Source organism: Sardina pilchardus, chromosome 15 (assembly GCF_963854185.1).
Source record: "Sardina pilchardus chromosome 15, fSarPil1.1, whole genome shotgun sequence".
NCBI lineage: Eukaryota > Metazoa > Chordata > Actinopteri > Clupeiformes > Clupeidae > Sardina > Sardina pilchardus.
In genome coordinates this window covers 23,211,421-23,239,402 of record NC_085008.1, presented here as the reverse complement: position 1 = coordinate 23,239,402, position 27,982 = coordinate 23,211,421, and the positions used below count along the sequence as shown (strand labels likewise).

Genomic DNA, 27,982 nt, shown 5'->3' with positions numbered 1-27,982 from the left:
TGAAGTGAGTGTGCAGAGACAATAAATGCAATAAAGCTATGATAAAACTTTTATTACAACGCTTCAATTGATTTTATTCTTTTTTGAAGTATACAAGATTCAAAGCCGGACATTGAAAAAAGGTATATTTCTGTCATTAAAAATGGCACATTTATTGCTACATTACTGTTATATACACGACAGTTCTCAATACCTACTTTATATATATATTTATATATAAAACAAAATGATAACAAAAAAAAGACCTAAACTGGAGGCACTCTGAAGACACAACAGCAGTATTGTTCATGTCCGTACTGCAGATGTAAGATGCCTGGTTCTGAAAGGTACATCTGTACTGTGATGGAGATGCAAGACCACTCATTCTCACTCCAGCCCAGGACCTTAGCATACTTACACAAAGTACATTTTATTATTCAACTTCTGTGAATATGATTCAGTCCATTTATAGGGACACCGCAATCACCCTCAACGAGTATCACCTCGTGATAGAAAATGAACAAATCTCGAAGTGAAATGCAAAACATTGCCTCGTACAATCGGATACCATCAACGCCACTCAAAGCTCTGACTTACAGAGATGCTGAAAATGTGGACAGTGTCAAAGCAGACGTCATAAGAATATTTCCAAAAAAGGAGAAAATACATCTTTGCTGACTCAAAAGCCTATTCTACGGATTTAAAGGAGGAATTTTGATGACAGTATAGTATAAAAGAGCTCCAGTTCAGGTGATTTTTTTTAAAAGAAAGAGGCCCCTTCTACCATCAAAGTTTTACATTCTGAGGTGCTTCACAGAACAAAGAGCTAAAGACTGAAACCTCAGGTTTTGCAACCCAGTAGTGTCAAGAGGCATAGAAATGACAAAGTAGAAAAAGAAGAAAAAAGTGGGGATAAAGAAAAGTGGGGGGTTAACAAAATAAACCAAACCTGACAAAATTTTCCCCACAGCATTGACATAGGTAAAATATCATACCAAACTTAAAAAAAGACATTTACACATGTTAAATGTTTCATTAGATACATTGAAAAATGTAAATTATTCCATTTCATATTTCCCCCAAAAGAATGTCATGGGAGAAAAAAAAAAAAAAAAAAAAACATTGGGATGTACCTCTTATGACAGCAACACATACAATGTTATGCTGTTAAAATAGAGAGGGAAAATGTTTTACGCACTAAAAGAAAATTTTAAGTTTAGGCACTGGTAAGTCTTCACTCTCCAATACGACCAGTTTCGTCTTGAGAATGAAAAGGCCACTCTTAATATCGAAAGATTTCCCGTCTTTCCCCTCCCGTCCCACTTCAAAAATGGTGATGTGATATGTTCTGTTTGCAACACAAAGACTATAGCGCAAGTCTGTGGCATTCCATACAAGGAGCATAACAACAAGCCACAGATAACACTGTTGTACCACCTAATTTCCACAGAAATTTCCCACCGACTTTAACTGTACAGGAATACCAAAGTTCCCCCATCGGTGTTATCTCCTAGGAATGCTGCAGACAAAACTACAACAACCTTGAAATAAATAAAAAACAAAAAAAAAGAAAATAAGGGCAATCTATATTTGAATGGTACATTCAAAACCAGTTGCATAATTGTATGAGCAAGGCAAAGTCCAGAGGGCAAGCATTGCCTTTTAGTAGCTACACCACCCGTCCATAAGAACACTTTGATCTCCAATGGATTTAGTTGCAGACAGTGGCATTGCTTTTGTCTCAACATTCCCCACACCAAGAGAAATTGAAATGTGATGTGTCAAATTTTGCAGTTTAGTTCTTTGCATGGCTCTACAGCTCCCTTGGATAGTTGTGACCACCATCCCCTTGAAATGGGAACAACCCTGTTTCTGCGGTTGAGCCAGTGTGCTTGCTTAAACTACATCCTTCCCTCTCTCCCTCATCAGAAAAAAAGATGACTGGCTGACTGATTTGATTTGCAGCCTTTTGGGTAGGTCATTTAATTTTCTTTGTGATACACTCTTCTTCCTTGCCTCTATGATATATTCTTCATTTTCAAACTAATATCATCATTTATGTAAAAATCTACAATGTATAGTCTAACAAAAATATACTTTCTTATATATTCATATAGGCCTATATATTCAATCTTGCTTCCTGAATGTTGAGCCAACATCCATAGCGTTATGAATGCATTATGTGGACTTGAACCCAGAAAAAAAGCAACACAATTGCAATGCCGCCTTCCTCCTCTAATGTTAAGCCTAAAGACCTTCCAATTCTTTCAGGATTTTGCAACTACGCAAAAGCAAGGGATCATGGTGAAATGTCCTGCACCTGTCCCCTCTTCCTGAAGTTTATGAAATTTATGTCAACAGAAATATAGGGCCTGCTGAATCCAGTAATCAAAGAGCAATGCTGAGAATTCAGCCTCTGAGCTGGGACCTAACCTCAATCACTAGCCAAGCAGCTATACAAACCAACCATATCGGGCAGGAATTGACGCGACTCATACACAGACATAGTCATATGGGAGAGTGAGAGAATGAGAGAGAGAGAGAGAAAGAGAGAGAAAGGGTAAGACAACTGAGGTGCAACTTCTCCACCAGGTGGCAGCCAGTGAGAAGGCAAACAAACAACAGCTCAGTCTGACAGACGTGAGTTGATCCAACGCCAAACACACAGAGCCTTGTGATATGATCATCTAAGTCGAGGGCCCGATCATCCTAGTCGATGGCGAGGGCGAGTATACGCGATGGGGTGACTGAAACCATGCCGCGCTTGTGCTGGACAAACCTTGCACTGCTATTTCACACTTAACACTGTGCCATTGACTTCCAAGTTAATGGGATCCTTACCCAAACTAACCATCGAAGTCTGCTGCACTCTTTATATCCTTTTTTTTAACTGTGGATGGACACTTCAATCTTCTGCTCTGACAGCTTGCGCGCAAGCTAGCCAAGTTTACCCTCATCTCTGTGCTGGGTAACCTTCGCGCGACCCCTACGACACGTAGCTTGCTTGCGCCCGTTTCCGAGACGACCATAGCCTCCAGCGCTGCTGAGGTCCCTCTCGTGTCATATGCTTTTGGTTACACAACACAAGTAAGACTGTACCTTCAGGTTGGGAATGACGCACTACATAAACTTGCTCATCACACGAGCAATTGCTAAACAAAATTTGTTCCACACATGAAAGCAATTTGCTTCAATGTCTCATATATATATATAAAACACAAGTAGGCACAAATCCTTGATTAAATTTTGACTTTTTTTTTGTTAGGTGTCCTCTCGTTCAGAGTACCTCTCGGCAGTGAAAATATTGCCCTTTGCGGAAAAAGGACAACGACTCCAGTGCTCCATCCTAATGTGGAAGCCAAAAAACACATGAGCATACAAAATAAAGAAGAGCATACAAAATGAAGAAAAGAAACGAGTATACAAGAGAAATGTTCTTCACATTTGCGCTGGTAGTGATGGTCAGGAGTGTGGCAAATAGGCTGTGTCAGTTTTGGCAGTAGGTGTGTGTGTGGACGAAATGGGTCTGTGTGTATGTGTACGTGCACCTTGTAAATTTCATGGGCAATGCACATTTACCCCAGTTTTTCTATACACACACGTACACATGCACACACACGTGTGCACACACACACACACGCACGCACACACACGCACACATACACACACGATGATGGGGGCCGATGGAAGAGTAGGGAAAGGCCACGTCTTCTGAGAGCCATGGAAATTCCATCAGATCTGCGGAGAGAAGACAGAAACAAATTACTGCAGCTGCTAACCCCACATAAAAAGACCACTTACAACATTAAAGCGAAGTGCATCAAACAAAACCAATATGTCTCAGTCTTTGCCCGGGACAAAACATTGTAAAACTTCCAGTCTGAAGCCGTCCTTAGATTATCCTTAGATCCTAAGATATTTTTTTTTTACACAGCCTACTATAAATGCTGTGGCGGTGGGCATGGGAAGACCGCTGAAGAGGGATGGCGCCCATGCGGTGGACTGGACTGGACTGGACTCACCTGAGTTTTCTACATGTGGCTGACAGGGTTGTGTCCGTCTCCGCCCAGGCCAGGGTGCGCTCCCGAGAGCTGCATGGGAGACTCGCCCACCACACCGGACACCTTCTCTTCCTCTCTGCGCTTCAGGCACGCTGCTTTAGGGTTCAGGTTGCGCTCTGGGGACGGAGACACGGGACAATTCGGTTACGATCAGGGATTATCAGTATGGCAGAGCTGACAACGAGAGCTTACTCCATGGGCCAGACGTTCGGAGAACATCTGAGACAAATGTGAAGGTGGGCGTTAGCTTTTGTTGTTTACACATTTGACTTATAAATATCCAAAGCAACGGTCAAAGCAGGCTGGACATACAATTTGTCAGTCCCTGAACAATCAGATTGTTCCAATTCCAAGTACCAATGTCCAACAGTGATGATGTCATGCTAGTGCAGTCCATAGCAACAAGGCTCTAGATGGTGTATGTGCCAAATGACACATCACCATGACCCAAGAAATAGGCATGAAGCACTACAGTAAAATGTACATCTATTTCGAGTTCTTCTATACAGGGACTATTCAAGCCAAAATATGGGCAAAGGATTCAAGGATTGAGAGACACCAGAGAGATTGGCCATTTCTCTTTTGGTGAACAAACATGCCTTTTGTAGCAAGCATTTAATGGTATATGTGTTAGGGTTTTTTGCCTTTATCAAAATAAAACAGTTGACTGACAGGGAGCAAGCGGGAGAGAGAAATGAGTCCGAGATCGGGAGATGCGAGCTGGTCAGAATTTAACTCAGGTCCCCATGGGAGTTGGACCTAGTTTGTCATAAGGATGATGCTACTTACACCCCAAAGCATCCCCCAAGCCATTTCTATTTTAACTAGAAAAAAACACTCAGACCTCCGCCTGTATTGGTCTTCCTACGTTGTCATACATTTGAAGCTGAATTTAATAGTTTCTTCCTTGGGTCATTTCCGACCTTCCCTGAACATTGCATCGAAATCCATCCATTACTTTTTGAGTTATCTTGCTAACAAACAGACAGACAAACAGACAGACAGACAAACAAACAAACCCCAATAAAAACATGAACCAATCAGGTCTTCTGTAGAAGCTAGCTTTATGGCACTAGAGTCACTACCTCGGACTTGTTGCTCAAGATTGAGGATGACGTTGACGGCCTGGTGGAGTATGAGCAGTTTGGTCTGAGGTTTGTCGTTGTTGAGGTGCAGCTGGCACATGCGGCCCAGCTCCTTGAAGGCCTCGTTGATGTCGCGCACGCGCAGGCGTTCGCGGGCGTTGTTGGCCACCCGCCGCTCCTTCTCGCGCTCCATCTTTAGCTCGGGCGGAAGGTCCTCGTCGTCCTCGTCATCCTCTTTGTCTAGACTGTGAATTGAGCAAAGAAGACACTTGCGTGTGAACAAGTGAAATGTTGAATCTTCGGTGTGTATGGTGGGCTTGAATCTTTGGTGATAAGCAATCTTGATCAACAAAATAGTCAGTCATGCACAAAATTACATTTTCTGTGAGATGTTTACGTAGATGTGAGTGTGTATTGCATTGAAATGGCAGCATTTTCAAAATGCATCCACCTTATGTTTAAGCTAAAGAGTTCCATTGCAGAACCACAGTAAAAGCAAGAGAGAGATCCTGACAAAAGCTTGCTTCAGATAGAAATTTATCTTAGACCATGTTTCTTTTTCATTATAATTTATTTATTTTCAGCTTAGTCATTTTAAACGTTTCTATTCAAAGTGAGGAGCTTTTTACTGAAACTACATTCTTATGATCAGTGCCTATGTGCTCAGTGTTCAAGGGTGGTATTTTCTAGGTTTTCTAGGAATTCAAGGTCTCTGCAGGTGAAGGTAAGGTCAGACAAATGACATGTGTATAATGGGCTTTCCTGGGAGGGAGAGTGGGGGGGATCGGTTAGGACATGAGCACATTCTCACGCAGGTGGGGTAACTTACTCGTCTCCCGCGTCTGACAAAACACCTGAGAGCATCTGGAGGGTAAACGCCTCCCTTCTGAAAATAACATCACAATTGGGGAGGAGGATGAGAGCCGGGAGAACAGGACGCCTGGGAACGTGCCCAGAGGGGTAATGGCTGGCCCCTAACAAAACTCCACTTGATAATACGCCAACTCACACACATTACAGGACACACAATAGCATTTAGCTAACCGAATCTACACCTAGAACTACTTAACAACTCTACTTCATCAATTGCTTGGATGCATTCCGAAATTCAGTTTTAGTAGCATTTAGCAGACATTTTTCCCCAACCACATTCTCCCATCAAAAATCAAGCTTGAACCAGAAACATGTGCTCCCTTTGGACAAATTCTAGATTATTAAAATGTCAAAAAGCAAACGGCCTTACCGTGCTCGATTGCGGGCTGCTTTGCTCTCCTTCTTCTCGTCCTCAGACTTGTCCGCTATGGATGAGTTCTCGTCGTCCTCCTTGTCCTCTCGCTTGATGTCCGAGCCGCTGGAGGAGTGGGTGGAGCGGGCTCCACTTCCTGGTAGATCTGAGAGAGAGACAGAGAGAGAGAGAGAGAGAGAGAGAGAGAGAGAGAGAGAGAGACAGAGAGAGAGAGAGAGAGAGAGACAGAGAGAAAGACAGAGAGAGAGAGAGAGAGAGAACACATACAAGACAGGAAGAGCTAAATACACAAGACTTAAAAACATAGAAGACATAGTTATAGGCAATCGGAGGCCAATGTATATAAATGTCAAATCCCTCACTCTGGCTTATAGAGACACCAGCTCTAGAGATGGCTTCAATAAGACTTCTTACTAATGAATGTTTCCGCACAGAGTTGCGCTTCATGTATTTGTTGTTATTATTCTGTTCACTTCAATTTCCATTACACATCAGTAATCAGTTCTCTGAACTGTGCAGTCACAACCTTTCTCATCCGGCTAAGGGCACAAACCAACCCTCAAATATGTAGCGGTGCCACTACAGGTCCCTCTCTTCTGTCTCTCCCGGCAAAATGTACTTCTCTCGTGATCCTACCAACAACCAAGGTTGCAAGAAATTGCCCAATCCAACACACCACCCAGCTCTTGGTACAGACCATGGTTATCTCGTCCTAGCGAGAGCTCTTGACGAACCAACCCTTCAGAGTACCTCCTCTCCTAACATTTCTAAACAACCCAACACGCCTCACATGTACTTCCCTGGTCTTCTCCTACTTCTTCTACAAACACCTCCTTTATTTAGTCTACTTACTATATTAGTATTTTTGTAGCGCTGTTGTTTCACTATACATTGCTAATCAATTAGTCATCTTTGTTGAGGTCATTGTAGGTCACTTTGCACAAAAGCATCTGCTAAAAATAGCATAGCCACGCATACAGAAAACAGAAACATGTAGAGCCTCTTGCAGACCTGTACTGTGGTCATCACCGCTATGTGGACCACTGGCAGAGAGAGATGGAGTAGAGATAGAGGGCAGAGAGAGAGAGGGGGTAGAGAGAGAGAGAGAGAGAGAGTAGAGAGAGAGAGAGGGCAGAGAGAGGGGGTAGAGAGAGAGAGAGATGGAGTAGAGATAGAGGGCAGAGAGAGAGAGATGGAGTAGAGATAGAGGGCAGAGAGAGAGAGAGAGAGAGAGAGAGATGGAGTAGAGATAGAGGGCAGAGAGAGAGATGGGGGGTAGAGAGAGAGAGAGAGAGAGGGACTCACTGGTAAAGCCCTCTGGTTGTCCTCCAGGCTGTGTGGTCCCGGGGGCATGGTGGCCGTGCAGTAGGGGGTTGCTGGGAGGGAGGCCGGTGGGCTCTTCATGGTGCCCTCCAGACTGACAGGAAAGAAGGCCAGAGACGTGTTACTACACAAAGCAGCAAAAGCGGCACACTGCGCGGCTCTTTAAAGTGCAACACCTGGGTGTCGCTAACAAGTATTACGGACAATAGTGACATAACACACGCACAGAAAAAATGAAGCCACATGCGATCAAAACATCCTCCTTGTGCAATGTCAATGATGTGCATATTATGGCAACTTCTTTTCGTTCAGCTGTGCTTGCCTGAGCTTTTGTACTGCTAGATCAAAATAAACAAAATGGTACAAATTCACATAACAAGTCAACACCGGTCTACAAAGTGGAGTAAAGCAGAGTTGGGTCCTGCTCCTGCTGTTTACGTTCACTTTGTCTTTCTCGCAGTCCCTCCAGCATCTTGACAAGATTTGTTGTCATTAAGCGCAGCCAAAAAGAGATGGAATTTGCTACGTGACTCTTCAAAAATCACATCTAAATTTCCTGTGGGATCGCAAAGTTGTGATCACACAAGGATCTTGAGTGGATTAGATGTGATTGTTGTTGCCAAAATGTACTAAATTGCAGCTGTACTTTTTTTTTTTTTTTAAATGTTTAAAAAAGAAGCTAATTTCCATTCATTTGTCATCACTCAATTGCCTGAGGGGGACTGCCTCTACTTTGTTCGTGTCAACTCTACTCTCTCCTGCAGACTGTGTGGTCGCTGCTTCTCCAGTGCCAGAGGATGGGGGGGGACAGCAGTGGACCTGCGGGGCTCACCATGGCAGGGTGCCGGTTGCCGAGTCCCAGGCCGGCGCCGGAGAAGGCCTGCGCCAGTCCCCCTAGAGCTCCGTTCTGCAGCGCGCTGACAGCGCTGACCAGGCTGTGCAAGTCGGAGTGACCCCCCGTGTGACCCGGGCCACCTGGGCCCTGGCCTACGGCGTGGCTGCGCAGCACGTGGATGGCCTCGTCAAGACGATCCTCCATCTTGTTCTGCTGCAGAGGAGACAGAGAAGGAGAGAGAGAGCGAGAGAGAGATAGAGAGATAGAGAGATAGATAGATAGATAGATAGATAGATAGATAGATAGAAAAATAGATAGATAGATAGATAGATAGGGTGAGAGGAGGGGTGCCATGTCAGTTGTGATGTTCAGAATAAAAGGGAGAAGAAAAAAAACAGCTTGAGGAAGACGTGGAATGAATGGGTCAGGAGGGGACAGTGAAAGGGCTGGGGCATTTTAGGAATGCTGCCACAGGACGGAGGGGAAATGAGAGTGCGTGCTGAAAGAGTACCAGGGCGTGCAGTCCTCCCTCATAGTTTGGCGACAAGGCGGTCGGACCGCTGGGTCTTGGCCACTGTGATGCACCTGCACGAGAGAGAAAAATAAGTGTGAAATATGCAAGGCCGTTCAAAGTCAGTTTTTTTTTTTTTTTTTTTTTACAGCCTTTGCACAGCCCGGAGCATGTTATACCTCATTCTGAACAGTAGGTGGTGCTCTAACGCCTTCTTGTGCATTTCTCAAGACTCAATAAAACTAGGCTTCCACATGAAGCAGCACCATCTTTCCAGCACAACACTTCATCATTTGCAAATTCACCACTGATAATCTACCACATCTTCTGGCATGTCTGCAACCACACAACAGCAGTTAGTTGCTAAAGACCCTGTCTCTCGGGACTAGGAGCTTGGGGCTGTACCTGCGATGCCTTGTGGGGACCCGACAGGAGTGGAAGGCGTTGAAGGGAAGTTGTTGCTGTTGTGGTCTGATGGGTAAATCTGCAGTGTGCAACAAAAGTAAAAAATGAAGTTGAGCAAAAACATTAACACAAACATGTGATTAGTGCAAAAGGCCGTTGTGGTGTTGTTTTTATTTAACTCACCGAGGCGAGAGCCTTCCCAATCTCATCCCCTGAGCTGTTTGTTGTGGTGCTTCGATTGGCTATAGCGGGAGACACAACAAACTATTATCAACTCAATCTTTTACACACACACACACACACACAGACACACTGACCGAATTAAGACAAACATGGACTTCGAACATGTGTTTCGGAGCAGAAACGCAGCAGCTGTTTTGCTGGCGACGGTAAGGGGCAGTGTCTCGTTCGTCGTACCCATGATGTTGTCGGCGGCGCCGTTGTTGGAGGGCGTGTGGTTGAAGCCGCTGGAGCTGGAGTGGAAGCCGGAGGGCAGGCTGCCGTTGACGTCAGTGCCATGGAGAGGGTAGTTCTGCGGAGACAGGGGCAGGGGCTGCCGCTTCTGCAGGACGAGGAAGAGGAGGAGAAGGAAGAGGAGAAGGAGGAGGAGTAGAGAGGGAGACGGGATGAGGGGAATGAGAGCAAGAGAGAACACACACACACACACACACACACACACACACACACACACACACACACACAGGTTAGACATCTTCACGTCAGCAACCTTATTCAGATTACACAACCTGTGCGTCACATCTCCACTCAAAGCTATAATTAGCGCGGCTGTATGACTGTATGGTAACCAACACCCCACCGCGTGGGCAGAGGCATGATTGAGGGGGAGAAGGGAAAAAATGGGTTGGGGGGGGCATGAGGGGGGGATTTGCCTCACGTTCCATACTCACCATTCTGTCCTGGGGGTTGATGGCCGAGAAGGAGCCCGACTGGCTGATGTGTGATGAGTTGCCCAGCATGGCCGAGTAGCCCGGCTGGCCAAGGGCTCCGGAAGAGGACCACAGGTCAGGGGAGGGGTGAAGGCCCTCTGTCAACAGAGAAAACGGACACAAGCACGCGCACACACACACACACAGGAGAGTAAGTCATTGCCTCAGGCATCGACAGGGTAGTTCTAGGATTTGAGTGACATATGACCACAAATAAAAACAAAAATAGAGGAACGCATACCAACCTTGCATGTAGAAGGAGCCGGGGTACACCGCTCCATCTCGGCTGTACTCCTCTCCCGATGTAGAGGCGTACACCTAATGGGAATAGCAGCACAACATGAGTGCTATTAAATGGGGACCTCTGAAACAGTCAATCTCAAACAACGCTAGTCCGTTTTTTTTACTGTAATTTCCCAAATATTAGCCACAGCTTAGCCAAAGAAATCTTGCAAAATCAATGTAACACACGGGGAGAAGTTAATGTGGTATTAATGTGGTTTTGCTTCTTTTAACTTGCATAAAACGCTGTCCTGCGGCTTATACACAATGCGTTTCAAATATGTTTATTGGGAAACATTTTCATTCAACTTGGGATTTGACATGACAATGACATGTTTCGCTTATACACAATGCAGCTAATACACAGGAAATTACTGTATTACTCCATTACTATCGAGAGTCCTAACATGCTTCATAAGCAGCAAAATGTAAGCTGTGAGAGAGAGGGGAGATCTGACGCTATATTGGGAAAGTGGACACCATATTTCTGCCTCCTGTTCACGCCAGTGGGTTGGGTGGGTAGGGGTCTGTGCCACCGCCGCCCCCACCACTCCTGCTTTTCAGTGGCACACCATAATCCATCCATGCAAAAGGGAGAAGAGAGAGAGGGAAAAAAAAAAAAAAAACGAGCGGTGGCTGTGCCATGCTGGGAAACGCGCCACCGAAATCTCAGCACGCAGCAAGCGCTTCCTCTCCCCTCGCCCAGGTGCCAAGGGAGAGTGGCGCCACACCGCTACCCAACAGGGCTGCCGCCTCCGGCCCAGAGCTGGCGCGGATCCGGCCCCAGTCCTGCCAGGCTACCTGCTGCTCTGAGCACCAGCTCCTAACACCCCTGCTGAAGCAGCCTCTGCCAAAGCACTGACCACTGTCCAGCCTCCTCCTGGAGGAGGCTGCTTCTTTTCAGCTTGCCCCCCCCCCCCTTTTTTCCCTCCCCTCTGTCTCTCATTTCTGTACAACTCACAAAGAGGCGAGCCTGAAGCTCATCAAGAAACTATTTCAGCACGCAGAAGGGTCCCGGGGTCGATTCCAGGTCGTCTGCTTCATTCAGCGCGAGGCTCGGCGATTAACAGCTAAAATGAACCATTTCACTCAATGGCAAGCTATTAGGAGAGCATAATAAATAAATGGTTTATAAAAAGGGGGCTGAATGCGCGGGCCTTTCAGCCTGTGCCGAGAGAGCTGAAAAAGCTGGTCGGGGGGACGAGGGGAAGGCATGTGAAGACCCAAGCTTCCTGACATGAGAGCCCATCACTCACCATTTTGGCATGTGTATGGGAGTGTGTGTGTGTGTGTGTGTGTGTGTGTGTGTGTGTGAGATGGTTCGGGGAGGGAAGTTGAGGAGGGGAGTAGGGAGGTGTGCGGGGGGGGGGGGGGGGAGGAGGGGGACAACTACAGCAACAGAGAATGCAAATCCAGCAAACTGCGTTTTTTTCTGTAATTTGATTTAACAGGGAGAAGTGGAAAGGGAATGGAGAGATGCACTTCTAATTACAGAGCCATCTGCCTGTTCCTGGACCAGGTCCAACTCCACAGGCAGCTGGGCAGAAGAGAGTGGAGCGGAGGGGTGGAGGGGAGGGGAGGTGCAGGGAGGCGAGGAGAAGAGAGAGGAGGAGGAGGAGGAGGAGGACGAGGAGGAGGAGGGGGTGGGAGATGTTCTCTGTAAAGGAAGGGAAAGGAGGAGGAGGAGGAAGAAAAAAAATAAACTGGCTGATGATTCTGTGGGAGATGAGGAACTAGAAAAGGATGCGGATAGAAAACTGTGAAGGGGAGAAAATGGGGAAAAAAAAGAAAAAGATTCTTTATTATGCTTCTTAAATGGAGATGGATCTGACTAGAGAAGAGTGGGAGGACCATTGTTATTTGTAGGAAGCGTACAAAAACCTCCAACAATAGTCGACCTTCCACAGAGTAGTTCATTCTTCATAATATAACTAATTCTGCTGAAAAGCTGCAGTTGAAAAAGAAAATAGATGAAAAAAAAGGAAGCTGCATGAAACTAGCAATTTTCTAGAGAGGAAGGGGGATCTTTGGGAAATTACCCCAAAATAGGGATGAACTTTATTCAGACGATGAAAAGGAGACACCAATCAAGTCATACATCCACCATGAGAAGAACCATAATACAGGATAAGCTTTGGAAATCTACTAGACTGAGCAGGAGTGAGCGGTTGGTCCATCCAGGGGGGTGGGTAGGTTGGCAGAGAGAGAAGTAACATGGTGTGGGGGGAGAGGGGGAGAAAGAGAGAGAGAGAAAGAGAGAGAGAGGGAGAGAGGAAAGGTAGGGAGGAGGGTGAGAGTATAGCAGGAGGAGGGGAGAGAGGAGTGGTGGGAGAGAGAGAGAGCGAGAGAAGAAAGAGAGAGGGGGAAGAGAGAGAGGAGGGTGAGAGAATAGCAGGAGGAGAGAAGAGTGGTGGGAAGGCAGAGAGAGAGAGCGAGAGAGAGAAAGAGAAAGAGAGAGAGAGAAAGAGAGAGAGAGAGACACTGTCTGCTGGAGGATGTCGCCATGCAGATCCGGCTGAGGAGGAGCAGGAGCAGGAGCAGGGGTGGGGTGGGGGTGGGTGGGGACGGAGGACCAGGGCCAGTCATTAATCTGAGCTTAGGGACAGGCTAAGAGGCCTCAGGAACACACCGACTCACAAGTGGGTCACCCCACTGGGGTGGAGGGGGGCATCATGTGGTAAGACGAGGGTTGTGTGGTGTGTGTGTGTGTGTGTGTGTGTGTGTGTGTGTGTGTGTGTGTGTGTGTGTCTGCATGTATGTATGTATGTGTGTGTGTGTGTGGGGGGGGTGGGGGGTGGACTTTAAATATTACAAGACCACGTCTCCACACATACATGCCTGATCCACAGCTGACACCAAACAATACCCTCCCTTACTGCCCCCAACCCATTTCCCATATACCATGGGACACCAACACAAACCACCTTTACTTCCCTGTTGCCTGTCTCTAGAGATCCACCAGCCTGTGTAATTGCACTGCTAGAATAGCTTGGAGAAACATGGACAATATGGACCGTGTTTACATGACTATTTCTTACGACAATTTTATGACCCTCCCTGAATAAGACCTTTTCAGCAATGGCTAATTGGAAGACATAAACCTGGGGAGAGTGGGGGTCTATAATTGCCTGGCAGATGCCATTCTGTGTAAAGTGATTCATGAACTTAGTACTACATTTCACAAAAAAAAAAAAAACCCAGTGAAAAACAAAAGACAAGAACATACACACTTGCATACGGTTCAACCTACAGCTGTCAAGGCTTGCGGCATGTTAGCGGTGGGCCTCTTGTCACCCAACTAGTGGAGCTGAACGCGGTGAGCAATGAGCATGCTAGCTGCCAGTGGACTGGAGACAGGAGACAGGAGCAGAGGGGAGGGGAGGGGAGGGGAGGGGAGGGGAGGGGAGGGTACTCACCGAGGAAGGCAAGCCTGGGGGTTTCCGCATCTTCTTGGGCTGGGAGTCTGTTTGGGAATGGGGAAATGGGGAGGGGAGGGGGGGGTAACAAAAGACGTTTACTGAAAGAATCCTCATTTGCATCATCAGCGGCATCCTGGTGTTAAGTTTACACATCGCTCCGAGTCAAACGCAAAAACACATCGCTTGAAATTAGCAAAACCATTTACACAATGTTACGACTAAACAATAAAGGATTGCGTGGGGGCATGAGGCTGGGGTGGGCCATTACAAACATCTGTTAAAAAGAAAAGCTCAAATGGCCCAGGCTATATGCTTGGTGAGGGTAAAGAAGTGACAGCTAATTAGCCTATAGCCTATCTATTAAAAACAAATCAGTTAAGCAAATGTGAAGCTTGAAAAACAGAGAACACATAGTATTCTGCACCAGAACAATGATCAGCGTTCCCACAAAAGAAAATGTAATATTCCATGGCTAGCTGCTATGTACTAAAGGGAACAATATAGTGACCAAAGACTGCGAGAAACATTCAGAAATCTTTTACTTTTCTGAGTGGGAGTCTGGGAGATTAATAAATGCGCATTGAATAAACAAAGTTGGACTAATCACAAACAGCAAGCATTTAAGGTAATAACAGATATGCACCAGTTCGGAGTGAAAATATATTCTGAGCTGTGGGAACACTGAATGATCTAAATCAACATCGACAAAGTTGTGGAGTGTTGTTTGATCACAGGTACAATGAAATTTAAAGTTCTACGAAATTCAAAACTAAGATATGGCCAAAAATACGCCAGTGATTTTAGATATAGGCTTTGTCTAAATACACAGCATACAGACCCCTTCAATCTGTTCCTCAGTTGAAACATTAAAAAAATTAATTAGACTTTTGATGAACATTCTACAAAATGTCGAATATCCTTTTTTATTATTTTGGCTTGTCCCCAAGTAACCATTAGCAGTTTCTGTGTCACAACAAATGCCTTGAGAAACACACGTGTTTGTCTATACTGATGAAAGGGTCTATACATTAAGAACGAGACACAGAGACATGACGGCATCGTACCCATGCTCCCATCCGAGGGCCGTCTGCGGAGGTTGTTGGGGTATGACTGGTAGAATTGGGAGCCCGACTTGAGGCCAGAGGGGGACATGGCGTCCGGACTGGGCATGGCTATGTCACTGGGAAGGAACCCTGGCTGCACAAAAACAAGCACAAGAACCAACACAATAGAACAGTGAGTGTTGGAGAAATGCAAGCATCCAATTAAAAAAAAAAAACACAACAACTCGTAAACACAAAAAAACACATGAAGGGGTTTTCAACCAATTTCAAGTGGCATTAGGCATTTATTCTACAGAGGGCAAGCTGAATGCAAATGTTCATAATGACGAACTCATACTGAAAGTGTAAAGCAAATGTTATGGTCTTACCTGTCCCCCAAATGAGCTGTATGGTACCCTTTCATTCTTTCCTGTTAAAGGAAGAGAGAAAGGGTTAGAGATGAAAAGTGCACTCCTGCAATGTACTCAGTACTGAAACAGCACAGGTGATGAAACAATTACATGGCCAAGTTGCATTTTCGCGTGTGAGAATAGGCCTGAAAGTGAAAAACAGGCGGGCGTGGGAGCAAGAGCGGGGCTATGGGAGTGGGGTTATGGGAGTGTGAAGCTCCCCCACCTCCGGGCTCTCGGCTCAGCTGCTGAGAAGCTGTCGGCCAGGCCCAACCCAGGGGAGGCTCTCTGCTTCAATGCCCTTAACATGCCCTACGTCCCACATACACACACACACACAAATTCCCTCACACCCAACACACACACACACACAACCACACTGACACACAGATAGCTCTCCTTTCCTTTGCACACACAACACACTTACATGCACACACACAGCCTTTCTTTCATTCATGCACACACACACAGGTGCATGCACAGTTGCCTCTGCTCGATGCATGCTTCCACTGGTAAGTATTTCCAGTGCTGTCTGTCCATGGAGCTGCTGAATTCCAGCATCTCCCAGGGCAGAGAGAGATTCTCATGACGAGCTGCCTGTGACCTCATAGGCATGTGATTCCCCCACACACAGCCCGATAAACCCACCGGCAATCCCTGAGCTGAGGAAGGGGGAGGAGAGCCCGTCATGCTCGCCGTAGTGGGAACCATCTCCATAGCCCTGAGAGATGGAGAGAGAGAGAGAAAGAAAGAGAGAGAGATGGAGAGAGAGAGAGAGAGAGAGAGAGAGAGAGAGAAAAAGAAATGGAGAGAGAGGGAGAGAAAAAAGAGAAATGGAGAGAGAGAGAGAGAAAGAAATTGAGAGAGAGAAAAAGATATGGAGAGAGAGGGAGAGAAAAAAGAGAAATGGAGAGAGAGAGAGAAAGAAATGGAGAGAGAGAAAAAGATATGGAGAGAGAGGGAGAGAAAAAGGAGAAATGGAGAGAGAGAGAGAGAGAGAGAGAGAGAGAGAGAGAGAAAGAAATGGAGAGAGAGAAAAAGATATGGAGAGAGAGGGAGAGAAAAAAGAGAAATGGAGAGAGAGACAAAAGGAGAGAGGATGGCAAGAAAGCAAGAGGAGAAGTGAGACATAGAAGTGAGAAGAAGTTGTGAGCACTGTGCACTAAAAATACAACTCCCATGATACTCATTTCTGAGAACAAAACCTACACAGCACACATATGAAAGGACACTTCAGTTTGCCTGCCCACGAGGACAAGGCTAATGCACAAATACATCTCTATGGTAAAGGGGAAGGGCTGTGGGGCTCTATTTTACTGTGCCAAGTGACAGCCACAGAACTATTAGCTCCTCAAAGCGATCAGGCATCTTACTATTATGGGATTTCAGAGCTAGAATAATGCGACTAACATTGTGTCTAGTTTTTAAGACATTAGCTTGTACTCTATGGAGGTAGGAGGCCTGGACAGAGTGCAGTCTTCCTTGATGAGGTTAATATGGATGAAAAGAGAGAAGAGCTTCTGGTTCCCCAGGTCACTCACCCGTCCTTGACTGAAGGAGGGGCTCTGCTCTCCTGGGCCCCAGGAACCAGAATTGCTGCGCTCATCTATACCTGAAAAACACACACACACAAAAACACACAATATGAGGAATGGATGCGGGAAAACTATCCCGAACAGTACTAGTACTAGTCATCTTTACTGGAATCAGCCAGGAAAATTCCATAATCCACACACAGCCATGCTCTCTCACACACACACACGCGCACACACGCGCGCACACACACACACACACACCCTCTCTTTCTCTGAACCCAGGCCAAGTCATTGTTATGTATCTGAGGCTGGAGGTTTGAAACCAATACACAAGTCATTTTGCAAGGCACCGACGTCCCAAGCCCATCAGAGGACACTGGATCGGTCCGGGCATCCCCGAGAAAGCGCAAATCAAGTGGAGCTTCAGCACTGGCTCCGATTGAACGCCATCCATCCACTTAGCCCCTGTTGCCTGCATGAGACAAATGCTGCGCAGTCCCTGCCAAACCGCAATCATGTCAATCAACTTGGCAAAACATGTTCCATCTTTTCATTATTTATTTATTTATTTATGTATGTCCGTTTTTCTCTCCCCCTCCAAAGATCATGGCAGAGAATGTGAGCGTTTTTAAGACCGGTGGAGCAGAAACTCCTAATAACCCATTCCCTTCTCTCCTGTCTTACGCGTTAATGCTACCAAAGCTCTCCAGAGACACACAGCTTAATTGCATCCTGATTTGCATAATTGTGCATATTAATGTGGACGGTCTATGAATATTCATAAACTGCTTTCGTTTTTTTTTGGGGGGGGGGGTCTAATTAAAAATGTGTGAGGGGACAAGGCGGTGGAGAGAGAGAGAGGAGGGGGGTAGTTGGTTGGTTGGTTCGTTCACTCGTTCGTTGTGGTCTCCAGAATGCGAGGCGGCTGAAAAGCGTGTGTGTGTGTGTGTGTGTGTGTGTGTGTGTGTGTGTGTGTGTGTGTGTGTGTGTGTGTGTGTGTGTGTGTGTGTGTGTGTGTGTGTGTGTGTGTGTGTGTGTGTGTGTGAATGAGAGAGAGAGTGAGTGATGACGCTAGTCGAGCAGAGCAGGCAGGCGACATGCGCCGTGACAGCGGTGATCTATAGAGCCTCCTCCAGCAACACGGCGAGCGAGAGGCGAGGATGGGGGGTGGGGATGGAGGAGAGGAAGCTCTCGGCTTCGCTGAGTTATTGTCAGAGAAATGAGAGGCCACATCTCTGCGAGAGAAAACACACACACACACACACACACACACACACACATACACATACATACACACACACACACACACACACACACACTGACTGACTATGACAAATACAACAGGGCTCAGCTCAGGGCATCAGACTATCTGGCTGGCTTTGGCCATTCAATACGATCCTTGCTTAAATTCTAGATGCTCGTTCCGATACGTTAATCCCGCTGTTGGGCCACGGCCGTCTCAGCTTTTGAAACCGGAGACGGGGGCAGATAAAAGGGAAAAGGATGCGCCAGCTCTTTGAGGAGACCCTCCATCAAAAGGCACTTAAGCCAGGTATAAAGTCGCACCGCCTGCCGGGGACTGTCATTCCGTGTCGCTCTGTCGAGAAACCAGGACAGCTACAACGCCGCACAGGCAAAACAAGGAAATCTGTCAGTGGGGATTTTACTCTGCTTTGTTTGATCGCTCACCTCGAGCGTATCAGTAGAGGAGTGTGAGTGGGTTAAATTACTGTAAGAACAAGGTAGTGTTTCTGCCGGTGCTGCTTCGCTGAAAAGACTTATGGTGTATGACTGTAGGAACAACATGTGTTATTTGGGGTGACAGGCTTGTAATTAAGCACTGTTTGGTCGCACTAATGCATCAATCCTTGCTTTCAGGTCAACAAAACTCCCCGAGACCCTGTGTTAGTGCATGCATTATTAATTGGTAATATGTGCATTCATGTTTAAGAAGGGGAAAAACACAACTAGCAATCTGCAGCCAGCCATGAACTGTTCACAGCCACTGATTACAATTAATTTATATAGGCTAACAGATTCAAAAAAGATCATGGAGTCAAAATAATTTCAGGAGGGTCTATTTATCTTTACCTGTAAACATAACTGTGGCCATATCTGCATGTGTTGAAATTGGGGCTCCAACAATTAATTACTATTAAATGAACTGGCAACAACAATCGGTTTGTGTCATTTTTAAATGAAAATACCAAGATTATCTGATTGCAGCTTTATTAACTTGAATATTTTCATCTTTACTTTACTAAATATCTCTAGCATGTAGACAAGGCATTTAAGGACATAATCTTGGGGGTTGAGAAACACTAATTGCAGTGTCTTATCGATTTAATTGAGGAAATCATCAACAGAATAACAGAACAATAATGTACCACTATCTACTAAAATATAAATACCCCAAGAAATGTCGAGGCACATTCTTAAAAAGACTGAAATATTTCCCCATAAAAGGGACAGCTCTCCAAAAAATGCCACAGCTCTGTAGACTGATTCTCAAGCTGGAGGGCTTATTATTAAAAACAAGACAAAGGATGGCAGGTCATCCAGAAGGTGTTGAGTCTCTTTAGAGAGTATGCGTCTGGGAGTGTGACTGTATGTGTGTGTGTGAGAGAGAGAGAGAGCGAGAGAGAGAGAGAGAGAGAGCGAGAGAGAGAGAGAGTGTGTGTGTGTGTGTGTGTGTGTGTGTAAGTGAGCGAGTGTGTGAGTGAGAGAGGGAAGAGGTGTGATGGTGGGGAAATGGGCCTATCCTCAGCGGGTGACAGGAACGGCAGCTGCGGAGGTGAGCGAGGGGACGCCTGGCGAAGCCATCACGGTGTGAGAGCCTCCCCGCGCAGCCGCAGCTCCACAAACCCAAACTCCAGCTCCCGCCGCTGCCCTCAGCCCCTAACGCTCTCGCTCCCAGCCCCAGGGCCCGGAGCGGAGCGCAGCAGAGAGAGGCAGTGGGGGCGGAGGGTGGATCTGGGGGGGTGGGGTGAGGGGAGGGGAGGGTAGTCGAGGTAGGGAGGGTTGAAGCAACGCTGAACACAATTAGCACCCCTCTGAGCACTTTTGTCTAGGACAGATGCAGACTGCAAGGCCGCTGTAGAGCAGGCCGCTGCATCTCGGGGGCCGGGCCCAGCTCCCGCACTGTTACACCTCCTAATGGATGGGCTGTGACATCACAGGCAGAGGCCAGATTTTTTGCTTGCTTCCACCACCCCCCCTCCTCCTCCTCTTCCCCTCCATGTCTGACATCACTTTTTTTCCTGTGACCCACTTTGCTTTATCTTCGCGTTAAACTTCCCTGATATAACTAGTTCTTTCTCTCTTTTTGAACATTGCAGGGCCAGAAACGTATGTTATGCACTTCACCTCAGAGTTACACATTTTCCCCCTGTCAAGAGCAAATCCACAGCATCCAAATCTAGGCCAAATCAATATTCATCAATACAAGTCCCATATGGACTAACACTTAACAACAAACAATCTGCAACAAGTCCAACATCCAAGAAACCCAATTTCATTTCATTTCATGAAGGACACCTCCAGAATCTTCGGGGCCTGCCCTTGCTGTGGGGTCTCAGCTGAGCCCTCTGCCAGCTGAGGCAGGCTAGCTGGCGCTCGTGCTCGTGCTCAGAGTCTTCCCACACGGCGGCGGCGGCGCTGGACGCATGCTGGGCCTGCGAGTGGCGGCTGAGAGGACAAGGGCGTCGGGGGGCCATTGTTTCAGCGCCGAACCGTTTCCTGCTGGTCAGTAGGGGGAGAGGGGGCTCTGTTGTGCAGGGGGAGGAGAGTTTCACACTCCAAATGGAGGGGGCTCCCTTTTTAAGTTCATAAGCCTTTGTGTGTGTTGTGTGGGGTGTGTGTGTGTGTGTGTGTGTGTGTGTGTGTGTGTGTCAGTGTGTGTCTCAGCTCCCCAAATGCAAGCCCTGAATGGTATTCCAGGGAGCATGCCAAGAAATTAGGGTGTAAATTTCACACCTTCAAATAATACAGGTCAACAACAATGGGATTAAGAGAGCGCAAAATGAAATCTTTCCAGGAGGTGGTAAGCAATTGTGCTTCTAATTGAATTGCTCCTTCTACTAACAGTGACTTGTGCCGGCCTTAAAACTCATTCACAAATGCGAAAGGGGAGACCACGGGTACACAGACCTGTCCTCGCGCTGCTAACAAAACTGACAACAAAACCCCAGTGTGAACCCTTCCGAGATTATTTCTTTTAGGGACCATGTCAACAAAAGATCAGTTCATAAAAACAACGGCGCATGAGACAAGGCTATCCCATGGGCTTGGTCAGACAGACATTTTAAACCAGTACACACAGCAAGGAAGCAAGCAGCCTTCCAAATCACGTGAAATATACAACTTGAGTTCTGTTTTGGTTTGTTGAGTAAAAATGACGATATTACTGCACGTTCATTCAGTGCTCGGAGTGGACATCCCACTGGGGGCAAGGCTAGTCTGCTCAGCTCACGCCCACTCATATTTCAATCCAGGCCTTGTCCACGTACCCTGTGTTCATAGACCAAATTCCAGGGCTGTGGACGGAGAGGTGTTGTCAGCTGCACAAAATGTTCAAAGGAAGCGAAACGGCCTCGAGCCTTGACTTTGGTGTGCCATTTTGGATGCATAAAAAGAGGAGAGACGAAGAAGGAGGGAGGGAGGAGAGAGAGCAGAGAAGGAAAAAAAAAAGAAAAAAAAAATATTCGAGAGACATGCAACAGCCTGCCCCGTCCTTCTCTGACTGCAAAGCAGCCAGATCAAAGTAACCAGCGCCGGGGCTGGGCTGCCCACAAGTCCCTGGGCTTGGAAGTAAAGCCCTCACGAGAGTGGCGGTATTCCCACTCCCCATATGGGCACAACCGTGAAGGACATGGGACTTCTCATATCCACAGCTATAACTTGTTAACACCAAAGGTGCATTCAGCTCAAAACACCTTTTTTTTCTTTTTTTGAACAATCCCACTGGCACAGATCAGAACAAATGAAGCAGGTTACCAGAATGAGGCAACGGTCACTCCTAAGGTCATTTTTTTTTCTTGCTTTTTTTTTTTCAAGTGAGTAGGTCTGCGGACTTACCTGAGCCACTAAACTGACTGCTGGCGAGTGTGATTGGTCTGTTCTTTCCATTGGCCACCGGGGGTGCGAACATCTACGGGAGAGAAAGACAGGGTGGGGCGGTTAGCAGGGGCCAATCGGACCAGCCTTTTTTATTTGTGGTTTCTCGTGTTACAGGGAGCAGTAATGATGAACTATGGCAGTGGTGACACCAGACGACTATGTTGATGATCACTGTCCTGCTACCTAGAAGGCAGAGAGAAATTGGAGGCTCTTTACACAAGTTTCCGAATGTTCACAACATATCACCTCTTGGAGCTCTGGGGGAAGTGTTTATGCGCCTTGTCAGTGAAGACTGTCAGAAAAAAAAAAAACTTGCATAATATAGTATGTGCCACAACAGCTAGACAGAATGAAACAAGTGACTCATTTGCAGGCAAATTACTATGTTCATTTAAGATAATTCTTTTATACATTTCTCCTTAAAATGCTAATTATGTTTGAGATTTCACACATTACTTTTCAATTATATTCATTACACTCGCACACATTGTGAAAGAATTGATGTTTTCCATTAATCTATCTTATGTTCTGGAAAACGGCACTATGGAAGGCAACTAGAAAAAAAAAAACACAAACTCCATTAGTATAGATAGTCATCCCAAATTGGTTCAAACATTTTTGTTCATTCTCCGAAAGGAAAATGAAGAATAAACGTTTTAACAATCTGTCGCCTCCTTAAGCACACAGACAGACATGTAGGACGGCATGGAAATTTGTCCAAGCCTGATTTAAAAACCCACATGGCGGCTTGTTCTCTCCTCAGTACACTGAAACGACCTAGTGAGAATACACAGGGGGTTTTGCCCTCTTGGGGGCAATGGACATGTCCTGCTCTCCCCACCGGTTCTGATTCGTCAAAAAAAAAAAAAAAAAAAAAAAAAAAAAGAGAGAGAGAGAGAGAAAGATTCCCTTTGCATGCCATTTGAATGCTGATCATGTGCTTTGAATACTTCTCTGTCAAGCAAAGCTTCAAGGTTCTCCGGCCTCCATGTTCCATAAGGCATAAATAATTACAGGAGCGCAAGGAGACGCGCGGACAGATTGAACACCGGCAAGTTGTAATTAGTTGTGAGATTGTAATTCATTTTGGTTGGCAAGCCTGATTACAAGTATTTTCATAATTAGGATTCATAGCCTTGCCATCACCGTAGATGGCAATTTTCCATAACAATCAATTAGGCCAGAGCAGGCCACTCAGTGAAAACAGAGATTATCGCTCTATCTGTGCGGCAGCCTCCTTTCCCCCCCCCCTGCTATAAGCCACGATGCCAGAGATATCCAGCCACCGTGCCCAGCTTAATTGCGGGAGAGAGCGGCGTTCCCACATTGAGGAGGGTAGAGGGCGGGACTGGGGATGGATCAGCTGATAGAAGCTGTCCACGTCCCTCAGTCCCCAGTCTCTCTCTCTCTCTCTCTCTCTCTCTCTCTCTCTCTGCACATGCACAACTGCCAACCCAGCCAAATTTGTGATGTGGTGCCATTCGGGGGGGGGAACAATGCAGGATGATGACCTGTACCTTTTGGGCAAAAGACGGCCATTGTTTTCAAGACATGGACTCGCAGTCTAGAGTTTGCTACAGACAAGGACGGTCGAACTTGTGGGAAGTGTTTGGGGGGCATACCCAATGGATTTGCTCAAAAGCTTGCGCAAGCAAAACTTGTCAATGGCACCGTGCAAGGGGTGGTGGAGTGGGGTTTGGGGGAAGCTGCCTGATTTTTTTTCACCTCTCTCCTCCTCTCTTTTTTTTTGCAAAGATCATTATGGACGGTTCAGAGCCCTCACTTTTCTCTTCTCCCAAAACTGGCCTTCCCTCCCTCCCTCACTCCCTCCCTCCTTCCTAACCCACCCACCCACCTCCCGACAGCACTCGAGCCCTGGTCCTACACCCTTCCCCCACTCTCTCTTACCGCACTGAAATCCAGGAGGTCGCTGAGTTCCTTGTCTGTTTCCACTGCAGCCATTCTCTGCTGCTGCTCGTTCATGCCCCTCTGTGCTTAAAAAACCCTACGAGAGAGAGATATTCACATATGGGGTAAACTGACTACACGGAACGGAGCAGAGCAGAGGCCCAAGGCCAAAGCTCTGGAACAACAAACATTGGTAGATAGGCCTTTCTTCTTACCAAGGGGGGGGGGGGGGGGGGATTTGTTTCTCTTTTTTTTCCCCCTTTCCTAGTCTGCAGTGCCTCAACAAAGACTGGTGAAAACTGAGCAACAGTCAACCGTGTGATCATGTCACAAAGAACAACTACACTGACTGACTTAAGTAACATTCTACACTAAGGAGAAGTGTATTGTGGCTTCGGTAAGTGATGGCTAACCAACGCTCAGTAGTTCTTAAAGTTCTTTGAGCTCAGATGTCACCCACTGCTACTCTTCAAGCCATGTCAAACAAAGAGTGTACTGGAACTTGGCCCTCATGGTCACAAAAGCACACCAAAGTGGCAAAAAAGGATCCTTGATGCTTCATGCTACAAACTATTGTATGTCCTGAAAGTTAAAACAACAAAAACATATCACTGTAAAACCACAAAATGGAGATAACATATTTAGTCAGAGGAATTCTTATCCGAATCCTTGTAAATGCAGTCATCTCCAGCATGCCATATGTGATGCTTGCTGAGGCATACATACCTCCATGCAAGCCAAACCGGCATGGTAAAGTCAACAGTAGCAGATATGTTAGCTTTACTGTTAATGAAGTTGCTGCGCATACAAATGCTGATGAGTGCGATTACCACACATGTGCATCAGCAACATGTCAAAGCAATGACAGGTGAATATGTAGTCTATTTATCACCTTTCTGTAGCATCCAGTGGCCAACAAATGAAAATATCTCTGATCTATCCTACCCGATATCATACCGATTTGTATCTGAAATGACCAAGCAGGCTGCAACACAATCACATTTGTTCAGAAATAACAAGGATTTTTACAAGGGCTCAATAAAACACATGGCATCTTGCCAGCCGCACACCATAAGACATTTTAATTAGACTGGCATGTGCCACAAAAAACAAGGTATGCCGGTTTCTTTTTTTTAACCCTGCTCATTACTTGTGAGGAAACCACAAAGAAAATGCCCAGATGTCAACAGGTGGTTTAGCATTTTCCACAATTCCATTCAGTTATTGAAATCTTCAATTAACTCACAATGGACTGAGTTCGAACTAGATAAACGCATGATTAAATCATATTCATAGCTATCCTAATTAATGAGCAGGCACTTCCTCTGGTTCTCGAGATGCCAACGGCAATCCAGGGGTCAGATCCTTTCCGGATATCACAGATGAGCGCTTTAGCTATGCCTTTACCAATTGCGAAGGGTTTCAGACGAAATGAGAATCCACTTCGTAATTCAAGACTAACAAAGCCCCACAAGGTGCACCATTCTAACAATTAAGACCAACTGAATGACAATAGACGGTAATCTACCCTAACGGTTAGCAAGAGAAGTGTGGTCAATGTTTAGGATCGCTGAACATGTCCGAATTAAGCTAACACACGAGGCCTAGTAGGATACCAATCTGTCAAAAGGATAGCCTTCCTTAACATTTTGTCAATAGTTTGCGTACAGGCCACGACTAGATTGTGATGACAGATGCAGTGGGCCAATAGATTAGTTGGTAGGCTAATATTTATACATAGTCATGCATATACATAATCTAACGAAAATGATAGATTATAAGACTAAACGGTGCAGTTAAATTCGTTGTGATGGAGATTTTATTCAGTTCAAAGAATGTGTTAGCTTACTGGTAGTGGTGTTAACGCAGACCTTGTCTTATAATAACACCGACAGACCATTATCTGCCAAATAACACCATGCGTAAAAATGACAAGCTTAGGTCAAAGTCATCTTGAAAATTCTGGTCATTTTCAGTCGATGACTCGAAATACATCTTAAGAAAAGCGATATGAATCATGCAAAACAGAAGAGTGGACAAATAATAAAGTACAAGGAACGGTCAACCCATTTTATTAGAAGAACAAGCGCAACTGTTGCTCCTCGTCAACGGGATGTAGGCTGCCATATAGCTGTAACATGAAATGTTGACCTGAGCGTAATTACGACATTAAAACCACGATTATTTTAACTCCATCAGCCTAATTGTAGGCTACAACTGTACAAATGTCCATACACACTATTGCCATTACATATTTGGCAACGGTCGGACCTGCTTTCGCGAGTGGATTGATGTTAAACATTTAATTCATATTGTAGTCATTAAATTATTTACACTTATAATTTCAGCCAATATGTCAGATGTCTAACAAAGATATTTCCAGTATCCTAAAAGCTAGCATTACGGTCGAATAGTGCATATCTTTACACATAGCAACTGACAAATTTCCAAATCAACACATTTTGAAGGTTAGCACCTGTGTAACTGTAAAGTGAAGCTGTGCGCCTAGAACAAATACTATCTTATATGAAATATGTGCCATAGGTTGGGTACTAACGGAACCGGTGTTGACCACATCACTTTTCAAGGTATTAAAACACAACCTCGTAAAAATATCCAACTTTCACTCCAGAGACTGCAATTGAGGAAAGAGGAGGAGATTGTGGGGGTTGGGGGCCATAAGGAATTTCCTGCCAAATACGCAACAAAGTCAGTATTTTGGTTGTACTACTCAGGAATTAACGATATGCTAATGTAAAATAGAGCTATCCGCCACTTGCTCTAGCATATGACTACTTCGACATTCATCAAAACTTGAGCTGCGACTTTACGGCGCATTTGTAAAAATTTAGGCTAACGTTTAACTGTGACCGAATTCATAATCCAAAAGATACGAATGCTGTGGGTTGAATGTTTTAAAACTCACACCCAAAAGCTGTACAAAATTCCAACCTTCGTATCAAATGTCGATTCTCTAAAAAAGTACAACTTCAACATTTCATTTCCAATCCATATCTTAACAGCGAACAAAGGAGTGGTTTCCCTCATGGTAGGCTTGGCGCAGAGACCACCTCAACAACACCACTAGGCTGGACTCACCACCTTCTCTGCCACCATACAAAACTTCACATCCCCCACTCTCATAGGCACGCATCCCCAAACTTGAGTTATTGAGGCAGAATAAGTGAAACCTTCAACAATAGCCCACATACTTAACTTTATCATTACCATATAACGTGATATAATATTTATTAACTAACATTTGACAGCAAAAGGATAGTTTTACCTTTCTTTTTCAAACGTCTGACATCCAACAGAGAAAAAGAAAAGCTGAATCTCGCAGGGAAAACACATAAAACTTGGGGAGAATTTCAACCTCTGCGTCCGAAAAGCATTGGGAAGCGCTGCAAGAAGTCTTCTATTGCTCCACGACCTTGCTTCGATAGGCAATCCGCGTGATAAAACAATGTAGCCCGTTCGACTATAAACAGTCTCCAGTTGCCAGACTCACGACTTCCTTTTTGTTGTTACAATTGTAGCGATTTCATTCTTCTAGTAGACATCTTAACCACCTCCATCCACATTGTTGGTAGCAACAACGTATCCTTCCGCATGGAAAGAGGGGCCTCAAAGCCAGCGGTGTCTAATTTCAAACGCCCAAATGCTGAGAATCGCAAGACCACGACGAGCTAAAATGTAACATTCAATATTTCGCTATTCTTCAATACTAGCCAATCATATCGGTACTCTCGACGTTAGTTTAAAGGAATTGTAAAAATCTAAACAAATAAAGGGAACTATATCTCTTAGCGGATGTTTAAATTAGAGAAGAGAGCTTTGATAATGCCGGAGCAGCACGAGATGGAGAGATAAAC

The 27,982-nt window shown here is 45.7% G+C and overlaps 1 protein-coding gene across 7 annotated transcripts; it reads right to left on the bottom strand.

Annotated features, from left to right (window-relative positions):
* Positions 1 to 48: 48 nt before the first annotated feature.
* Positions 49 to 27,907, bottom strand: tcf3b (transcription factor 3b). Of its 7 annotated transcripts, none has more exons than XM_062555434.1 (21): positions 27,394 to 27,907; positions 24,108 to 24,204; positions 22,158 to 22,230; positions 17,088 to 17,158; positions 16,195 to 16,267; positions 15,526 to 15,566; positions 15,158 to 15,290; positions 14,091 to 14,137; positions 10,638 to 10,710; positions 10,354 to 10,490; positions 9,863 to 10,007; positions 9,629 to 9,687; positions 9,446 to 9,524; positions 9,041 to 9,114; positions 8,527 to 8,739; positions 7,677 to 7,788; positions 6,369 to 6,516; positions 5,955 to 6,011; positions 5,123 to 5,370; positions 4,002 to 4,156; positions 49 to 3,717 (listed from the first exon to the last, which is right to left on the bottom strand). In XM_062555434.1, exons 2-20 carry the CDS (start codon positions 24,180 to 24,182, stop codon positions 4,011 to 4,013), a joined length of 2,004 nt encoding a protein of 667 aa, XP_062411418.1. In that variant the 5' UTR covers positions 24,183 to 24,204; positions 27,394 to 27,907; the 3' UTR covers positions 49 to 3,717; positions 4,002 to 4,010. The 7 variants fall into 7 exon arrangements, with proteins under 7 accessions (XP_062411418.1, XP_062411416.1, XP_062411417.1 ...); XM_062555432.1 differs by having other exon boundaries at positions 8,527 to 8,742; positions 27,394 to 27,906; XM_062555433.1 differs by having other exon boundaries at positions 5,126 to 5,370; positions 8,527 to 8,742; positions 27,394 to 27,904.
* Between the last annotated feature and the right edge of the window lie 75 nt (positions 27,908 to 27,982).